The sequence below is a fragment of the Calliphora vicina genome, chromosome 5, assembly GCF_958450345.1.
Source record: "Calliphora vicina chromosome 5, idCalVici1.1, whole genome shotgun sequence".
NCBI lineage: Eukaryota > Metazoa > Arthropoda > Insecta > Diptera > Calliphoridae > Calliphora > Calliphora vicina.
The window spans coordinates 74,229,069-74,239,155 of NC_088784.1; the positions used below are offsets into that span (position 1 = coordinate 74,229,069).

The 10,087-nt window shown below is 32.2% G+C and overlaps 1 protein-coding gene across 1 annotated transcript; it reads left to right on the plus strand.

Annotated features, from left to right (window-relative positions):
• The first annotated feature begins 215 nt into the window (after positions 1–215).
• LOC135960250 (juvenile hormone esterase-like) lies at positions 216–6,722 on the plus strand. The gene is made up of 4 exons (XM_065511493.1): positions 216–705; positions 770–955; positions 4,109–4,949; positions 6,542–6,722. Exons 1-4 carry the CDS (start codon positions 216–218, stop codon positions 6,720–6,722), a joined length of 1,698 nt encoding a protein of 565 aa, XP_065367565.1.
• The last annotated feature ends 3,365 nt before the right edge of the window (positions 6,723–10,087 follow it).

Consider the following 10,087-nt stretch of genomic DNA (forward strand, 5'->3'; position numbering starts at 1 on the left):
TTATTAATTATATACAATTAAACGTAAACAGTTTCAATGAGTTTTTCACAACTTAATATTGTAAATATTAAATAAACGACATGCAACTTAAGATTTGCATTTCTATTGTTAAAAAAAATTATAAAACTAACTTAAATTATGAATGAATATTCATTTAAATATTAAATTGTCAAGCAAACGTTAACAAATATATTTGTTATAGTGCCACAATCACAATGTGGTTAAAGTTAAAAATAATCCTGTTAATATGTGTGATTCTGGTGAAAAGTAATGAGGAATTAAAAGTTTGCCTAAACAACTTGGGTTGTATTATGGGCACCGAAAAGCCTGGATATAATGGTGGTGACTTTCTGGCATTTCTGGGAGTACCGTATGCCAAACCACCCATAGGTGACTTAAGATTTCGTAATCCAGAGCCGATTGAATCGTGGCAAGGCGTTTTGTCGGCCGTAGAAGCAAAGCCCGACTGTAAACAGAGAAATTATTTAATACACCATTGGCCCATTGTGGGCGATGAGGATTGTTTGTATATGAATATTTATAGACCCAAAGGTGTCATTGAAAAACCATTGCCGGTTATATTTTACATTTATGGTGGTGGATTTTTCAGTGGTTCTTCGAATCCCGCTGTTATAGGTCCGGAGTATTTTATGGATACGGCTGAAGTGTTGGTGGTGGTGATTACCTATCGCTTGGGTCCTTTTGGTATAATTTTTAATTTTTAGAGATTTTTGATTTGTGTTTTAATTTGTTTTGTTTATTTCAAAAGGTTTCTTAAGTTCTGGTTGTGGTGAAATGCCGGGTAATTTTGGTTTGAAAGACCAATTGTTGGCCTTGAAATGGGTTAATGAACATATTGCTGCGTTTGGTGGCGATCCCAATGAAATTACGTTATTTGGCCATAGTGCTGGTGCCAGTGCGGCACATTTTCATATGATTAATCCCAAAACTAAAGGTAAGTAACAGGAAGGTGGAGGCATAATGAAATATTCAATTCATTTCCATATATCCTAAGATGAACGCTATGAGATATTATAGAAAGTGATCAGATTTGTATGAGAAGAAATCCTTATATATTTTCTGAATTCCTAGAACTTGATTTTAAAACTTTTCTCCAGAAACGGTTATAAAGAAGTACCAGCACTTGAACCAGTTCTTTTTATACCCTTTACCTTCGTGAGAAGGGTATATATAAGTTTGTCATTCCGTTTGTAATTTCTACATTTTTCATTTCCGACCCTATAAAGTATATATATTCTGGATCCTTATAGATAGTGGAGTCGATTAAGTCATGTCCGTCTGTCTGTCTGTCTGTCTGTTGAAATCAATTTTATGAAGACCCCAGATATCTTCGGGATCCAAATCTTCAATAATTCTGTCAGACATGCTTTCGAGAAGTTTGCTATTCGAAACCAGCAAAATCGGTCCACAAATGGCTGAGATATGACAAAAAACCAGGACAACCTCGATTTTTTGACCTATATCTGGATTACTAAGACATTAATATAGACAATATGGATATCTAATGATATATATTTTAAAGACGCAAGGACGTATATAAGACCATAATAAGTTGGACCTACAATGGGTCAAAATCGGAAAAAATATGTTTTAACCCGAATTTTTTTTTCACAAAAAAAAAATTTAAAAAACAAAAGCAAAAATTTTAAAATTTAAAAAATTTTAAATAACAATCGAAAATTTTTTTTTTCGAAAAAATGAAAAAAAACAACTGAAAAAAAAATAAATTTTGTTTACCTAAAAATATTTCAAATTTTGAAGTATAATTTGGTGAAGGGTATATAAGATTCGTCACAGCCGAATATAGCACTCTTACTTGTTATATATATTTATTCCCGTCGTTCCGAGTTGGAGCATAGGGCCACTACAAATGTATTCCAATGTGATCTGTTACAAGCTATTAGTTGGATTTCATTCGACAACTTCCATGTAACTTCTACTTCAGAATCCAACTGTCTTCACCACTTGTGGCGAGTCTTCCTCTTCTGTTGTTCGATGTGGGATCCACTCAATGGCTGCCCGCGTTAGGTCATCTGCGGTTTTACGTAGTGTGTGACCTATCCAATTCCACTTACGTCTCAGTATTTCGGTGCGCAGAGGGACATAATTTGTGGTTGTCCACATGTCGCAGTTGGATATAACATTTGGCCAAAATATTCTTAAAATTCTCCTCAGGCATCTATTGGCAAATACTTGGAGTGCGTTTAGGTCGCGTGCAGCAGAATTCCAAGTCTCGCATCCATACAATAATGTTGACTTCACGTTGGAATTAAATATGCTGATTTTCGTTTTTCTGATGTGAGTAGCCTTCCATACAGGGCTTAAAATACCAAATGACCGTCGGGCACACTTGATGCGGTTCTCAATAACAGCACTAGATCCTCCATTGTTGTTGATAATACTGTCAAGATAGCAGAAGCTGGTAACATTTTCAACCATGGTGCCGCTCAACTGAAGGGGCTGTGTATTGCCGGTATTCACGCGCATGGATTTAGTCTTGTCTAAGTTTATCTTTAAACCTGCTTTCGCTGTCGCTGCCTCTAGGAGTCTTAATTTTTGAGACATGTCGTTGAACGTGTGTGACAGTAGGCAAATGTCATCTGCGTAATCTAAGTCACCTAGCCGCTTGTATAGGCCCCACTGAATGCCGGTGGAGTCTTCCGTTGCGGTCCTCATCACTACATCAAGCAGCAGCAGAGGTGACGCATCCCTGCCGTACCCCTGTATTTACGTTGATCCTGTTGCCGAGAATGTTCTCATGGAGTACCCTACAAGTAGCGCCATTGTATAGGCTTCTTATAAGAGAAATTAGATTTGGCGGGGTTGCCTTTGCATTCAAGTGCTTTCCAAATGGTGTTATGAGCAAGCTTATCAAATGCCTTCTCAAAGTCTATAATTACGAGATATAAGGGAGATATCCACTTAACAGACTGTTCAACCCTTAGGGTGTTTACTTGATCCACACAGGATTTTCGTGGTCGAAAGCCACGGGCGGAGTTCAGGTTCAAAGGCGGATGTTAGTCGGCTTATGTACAAAAGTACAAAAGTGTAATTCCCCTCAAGTTCGTACACTCCGACAAATTCCCCTTTTTTGGTATTTTAACAATAATACCCTCTTTTAGCTCATCGTGAAGGCACTCAGTTCTCCAAAAGTCTGCAATTATCGGAAGGATTAATCGCGCACTGACGTTGGGATCAGCTTTTAGCATTTCTGGCGAGAGGTGTCGTCAGTTCCAGGGGCTTTGTTGATTTTTAAGGCCATGATAGCGTTGGTGACTTCCAGCTCTGAAGGACTGCTAATTGATATATCCGGCCTTACCGTATGCTCAGCACAGTTGCATAGAATTGCATTGGGCTGTCTTGGTGATTCAAGCAGTTCCGTGTAGTGGTTTGTCCATAACTCTAGATGTTCATTTTTTTGACCTCGAGGAAACGAAAGAATTTGTCGTAAGTTTCTTCGTTATGCGGTACAGATCTCTAGTGCGGTTTGTTGCAGCTTGAGCTTTCATTTCTTTACCCATTCATTTTTATTAGAATTTTTTACTGTTTAAACTAGGTTTGAGTAAACTTTAATGTACAGACTAACTTTCATAGAAACAATCTTAGATCTAGTTCTTTCATCTGGGAATTTTATTTCCAAATTATCACATTTACAACTAGTTTCAACAAGGAGATGAGAAACTTTTATTGTTTCATTGATTAATTTATTAAACTAGTTGACCGCCCCCTCCGGCTTCGCCCGGTAGCATTTACTAATGTTAGTTCTTCAAGTTTCCCCAACCCAAATAAACCTGCCTGTTCTTATTTATTTGCAAATAAAATATCTTAATTTGTACAGCATACTTTAGGGAGCTTTTTTATTACAGATGACTGGACTCAAAAAAAATTTCCGAGTTTTATCCGGAATTTTTGAATTTTTTTTCTTTACAAACCATCTCCTGAAAATTTCCAAAAGAATAAAAAAAATCAGCCAAATCGCTCCAGCCGTTCTCACGTGATGTCATTACATAAATGGACCATTTCATTTTTATATATATAGATTAGCTATAGAAGACTGTACATTTACATAAAATTTTTCTTCTTACAGATCTTTTCAAACAAGCCATATTAAGTAGCGGTAACGTCTTGGCTCCCTATGTGGGTATCGTGGATAAGCCGTTGGAACAAATGCATACCATAGCCCATGCACTAGGTATCGATGCAGAGCTGACACAAAACACCAAAGATCTGGTCGATAAACTACGAACCCTAGATGCCGATACCATACTTCATGCTGGGGACTCTTTGAAATTTTGGTTCAATCATATACTTTTCAACTTTGGACCAGTTATAGAAGATGCCACCGAAACAAATTCCTATTTAATAGAACATCCCTACGAAACCATACGCCATGGAAATTATGATTTAAAACCCTGGTTTACGGGTTTGGTATCGTACAAAGGAGAAGGTGCACCTATATCTCTAAACATTTACGATAATCTGACTTTGAGAGCTGAATTGAATGAAAATTTTGACGAGAAAATGATGAAGTTGTTAGATATAAAAAGTGAAGAGAAATTTAATGGATTTATTGAGGAATATATGGAGGGAGTTCATGAGCTAAATACGAATACCGGTGATGGTTTTTTGGAATTGTTTAGTGATTATTATTTTTATTATCCTGTTTATAACACTCTAAAGCATTATTTCGATTATGCTGATGTCACTAAGGGTCCAGTGTATATTTATAAATTTTCGTATCATGGACCTCATACTTATGTACCGGTTTATACCGGAGGTTCTACAAATCGTTATGATGTTGTGCATTTTGATGATTTACTTTATCAATTTCGTCAATCCGCCCTGTTTCCCGACTTTGAGAAGGAATCCATTGATGCTAAACTGTCGAAGGAGTTTGTGGATATTTTGTTGGGATTTGTTAAAACTGGGTAGGTAGTGTAATTGTATATTTATAGATCTAGATATTTATAGATCGGAAACTCTTCTGTCAAAGACCTAACTCAGATATCAGAAACCTAAGTGGTGATAATGTATTAGTACAAAAGAGTGTGTGAAAACAAAAACATGTGTGTGAAAATGTATGTGTGATTATTTTGAGTATATTTTTTTGTTTGCGATTTTTTCTAGTTTCCGCACTATGTGTATTTCTCTATGACTTTTGCATTTTTCACTTTCATTTGAATAGAAAAATTATTTAATTGAGCAGGCTTTCATTAAGAAATTATTATATTCATAGATAAATACACATAGATTGGATACTCTCCTGTCAAAGACCTAACTCACTTGTCAAAAACTTAAGTGGTGAAATGTATTAGTTAAAAAAAGTATGTGAAAACGAAAACAAAAAAACCTGAGTGATTATTTTGAGTAATTTTTTTGGTTTAGTTTTTATACCCTTCGCCATGAGTGGCAAGGGTATATATAAGTTTGTCATTCCGTTTGTAATTTCTACATTTTTCATTTGCGACACCACAAAATATATATATTTTGGATCGTTATAGATAACGAAGTCGATATATCCATGTCCGTCTGTATGTTGATTCATACATCAATATATCGGGAATTCTTCCGGCTCGTTTGTTATTTATAATCGACAAAATCGGCCCATAAATCGCTGAGATATTAGGACAAACCGGGAAAACCTCGATTTTTGCCCTATTTTTGATCTATATCTGGATAACTAAGTCATTAATATAGACAATATGGATATTTAATGATAGATATTTCAAAGTCCGTTGCAACGATGTATATAAGTAAGTTGGACCTACAATGGGTCAAAATCGGGAAAAATATTTTTTAACCCGAATTTTTTTTCATCAAAAATTTTTTTTTGTCATAAATTCATTTTTGAAAAATATTTTTTTTTTAAATTAAAAAAATTTAAAAAAAAATTAGAAAAAACTTTTTTTAAAAAAAATAAAAAAAAACTTTTTTTAAAAAAATTAAAAAACAATTTGGAAAAAAAAAAATTTTTAAAAACAATTTAAAAAAAAATTTTATTTTGTTTAAATAAAAATATTTTAGTATAATTTGGTGAAGGGTATATAAGATTCGGCACAGCCGAATATAGCTCTCTTACTAGTTTTTTCTATTTTCCGCTCTATGTGCATTTCTCTATGATTATATTGTTTAACGTTACACAGCCGTTTAGAAAGTTTTTATTTTAAAAATAATTCGGTAGCTCCTGCGATATCTTAACGAAATTTTCAACAGTCAGAACTACGAACCCATATAAATACAAATCAACTCAAAGCTCATCAGTCCTGATTATTTTAAATTTCATTAAGATATCTCCAATCGTTCACGAGCTACCGAATTATTCCCAAAAGAAAAATATTCTAAAACACTGTGCTTTGTTTACTCTTACAAAAGTCATGTAATAACAAATAAACATTTTTAATGAAATTAGGGGTTTGTTATAGTTTCATAAAATTTTGGAATACTGTAAACTTACATTAAGCTTAATCCAAATCCTTTAATATGTTATTGAATTCTTTAATATTTTGTTATATTTTCTTAGCAAACCCTTGCATTATGACGATGTTGGTTCCTGTACCATGGAGCAGTTTATAACATCTGGGCCAAAAGGAATGTGCAATTATTTGGAATTCGCCAATTCGGATGATGGTTATAAACGTGTGGTGAATAAATCATTCCATGTCGATCGTATGAAATTATGGGATGAAGTAATGAAATATTAAGGATTGAAAATAAAGTTTGGAATATTATGTTAACTATTGCAATAGAATTATAATAATAAAATTAATTATTACAAATAAATGGTATTTCTCTTCAAAAGGGTATATTGGATTAAACAGATAATAATGATATTGATAGGCGTAGATTGGTAGGTAATATCAATCATATTTGAATATTTCAGTAATACTCCGAAAAATCCAATAAATAATTGTGGACACATACATAATTAAAATGAAATAAGTTTCATGTAAAATTGAAGCTCAGAATACTAAATAGAAATGTTTGGACTGCAAACATTGTCTTTCGAGATAACATGACATGTTCAATAACACAGGTCAACAGCAAAAAAAAAGGCTTCACTTACCGCTATATAGATTTGATGCATCATGGTTACCTAAGTACAAAAATGGTAACATTTTTGAATTCTATGGATAGTTTTTTTAAAAAAATTTTTTTTTTCTAAAATTGTGAACTTTTTTATATGTTTCTCCACATAATTTATGATAACTCAAAAAGAGTTAGTCCGATATTATTGAAGTAAACTTAGAAAAGTTCAAATATACATAACCTTTAATATGTTTATATATTACGTTTTAATTGGCTCAGTAGTTTCGGAGTTATAATAAGAAATTGAAGCAAAAAATATATTTTTTATATAAAACAAGTAAGAAAGTATGGTCGGTCAAGCCCGACCATATAATACCCTACACTAAGTAAAACAGCAAAAACATTTTTCTTTTAAAATTTCAATAATTTATATTTTTGAGTGATTTTTGGAAGTGGGCCTTATATGGGGGCTATGACCAATTATGGACCGATCACCATGAAATTAGGTCGTGTGATTTGTGTCTATATGAAAGTTTACTATGTTGAATTTTGTGAGTATACCAACATTTTTAAGCGATTTATGCAAGTTATAGTGATTTTCGGAAGTGGGTCTATATGGGAGCTATGACTAATTATGGACCGATCGTAACAAAATTTGGTGACATGAATTTTGTGTATATAAAACTTATTTAGAGCGGAATTTGTGGAGATACATATATAAATTAAACATTTATGACCGATAAAGTCCAATTTCGGAAGGACATTTGTATGGTGGCTAGGTGAAATAATGGACCGATTTCAGCCAGTTTTAATAGGCTTCGTCCTTGGGCCGAAAAAATTATATGTACCAAATTTTATAGATATATCTTCAAAATTGCGACCTGTACTCTGCGCACAAGGTTTACATGGACAGCCAGCCAACAAGACGGAAGGACGGACGGACATCGTTTAATCGGCTCAGAAAGTGATTCTAAGTCGATCGGTATACTTTAAAGTGGGTGTTAGACTAATATTTTTGGGCGTTACACACATCTGCACAAACGCATTAGGGTATAAATATCAAATTTTTTTGTTTTTAAAAGCGTGTACTTTGAGTGTACATTTTCATGTGCTTTGTTTTTGTTAAAATTTTTGTAATTTTGTTCCTATTACATGTGGCTTTACGAAAAAAAATTTCTGCCGTTTTAGATTTTTCATGATTTTTTTAAAACAAAAAATTTGGATATTTTTACATAAAAAATATATTTTTTTTGCTTCAATTTGTTATTATAACTCCGAAACTACTGAGCAATATATATGCGAAAATTTGTACATAGCACGGGGAAAATGTTTACAACATTCAATCAATCGAAAGAAGACCATTAACTACTCAATTTTATATATATATATAACTACTAAATTATATATATATCAAACAAAAAAGTAAAATTTTGTGAAAATGAGCGAATTCACTTAATTGTGAATAAATTCAAAAAGAATCAATAGATTTTTATGAGCGATATGTTATTTTGTTGCTATTATATGTGGCTTTGCTACAAAGTAATAAATCTGAACAAGTTCTGCCGTTATCAATTTTTCATGAGTTTTTTAAAACAAAAAAATTTGCTATTTTCACGTAAAAAATATATTTTTTGCTTCAATTTGTTATTATAACTCCGAAACTACTGAGCCGATTGAAACGCAATATATATCTGAAAATTTGTACATATTATGGGGAAAATGTTTTCAATATTCAATCAATCGATAGAAGAACATTAACTACTCAATTTTATGTATATCAAACAAAAAACTAAAATTTTGTGAAAATGAGCGAATTCACTTAATTGTGAATAAATTCGAAAATAAGCCATCGCTTTTTATGATCGATATCTCATTTTGTTGCTATTCTATGTGGCTTTGCTACAAAGTAATAAACCTGAACAAGTTCTGCCGTTTTCGATTTTTCATGAATTTTTTAAAACAAAAAAATTTGCTATTTTCACGTAAAAAATATATTTTTTTTGCTTCAATTTGTTATTATAACTCCGAAACTACTAAGCCGAATAAAACGCAATATATAGCCGGATTAAAGGTTATGTAAATTTTAACTTTTCTGAGTTTACTTCAATAATATCTGACCAACGGTTTTTGAGTTAACATAAGTTATGTGGAAACACATTTAAAAAAATACAAAATTTTAGAAAAAAAAATTTTAAATAAATCTATCCATTGAATTTAAGAATTTTATCATTTTTGTACTACTGGAACCACAATACATCAAAATTGTGTAGTCGCTTAAAAAGCCTCCAAAATTTTTTTCGATTTTGTTGCCCTGTGTAATCTAAATTGTTTTGCGATTTTAGTTTATAGACGTAGACTGGTAGGTAATATCAATCATATATGAATATTTCAGTAATACTCCGAAAAATCCAATAAATAATTGTAGGCACATAATTAAAATGAAATAAGTTTGATGTAAAATTGAAGCTCTGAATACTAACTAAAACTGTTTGTTTTGAATCTAATAGGGTCACTTGAAAAATATGCCAAACCACCATGAAATCATAGGCTCTTGGTAAAAAAACCTTTTAGTTTTAATTTCTGGGCACAATGCACAGTGGGGCAGAATCCAAATTTTTTTGGAAAACAATCTTGTAGTCACATTTTATACTAAAATATGAAAAAGTGCAATATTTTTTAAGGACTGAGTTTTAAAGTGGCATATTTTTGAATCTAATTGAGATATTGACTTGAAATTTTTTGGTAAGACCAAAAATTAACTTATCAAAACAGAACAAATTAGTTCGGAAATCAAATTTTTCGTAATATTTGCAATCCTATTAACATTTTTATACAAATTTTAGTTTTAGAAACTCAATAAATATGTAATAAAATCTTTTTTAAATCGTTTTTTAAATTTATCATTGTGTGTAAAGTGTAAAAAAATTGTCACAAGATCAAAGGGAATCCCGCAATTCCTAAAAATTGGAGCGAAAATTCTAAAAATTATGCCACATTTCCTTTGGGGCTGGGAAAATACATTGGGGATAAATAGAGAACA

Excerpts from the sequence above, each read along its gene's own strand:
- LOC135960250 (XM_065511493.1), top strand. The coding sequence starts at position 216 with ATGTGGTTAAAGTTAAAAATAATCCTGTTAATATGTGTGATTCTGGTG. Across the intron at positions 706-769 it reads CTATCGCTTGGGTCCTTTTG|GTTTCTTAAGTTCTGGTTGT; the intron begins GTATAATTTTTA and ends TTATTTCAAAAG. Across the intron at positions 4,950-6,541 it reads TTGGGATTTGTTAAAACTGG|CAAACCCTTGCATTATGACG; the intron begins GTAGGTAGTGTA and ends ATATTTTCTTAG.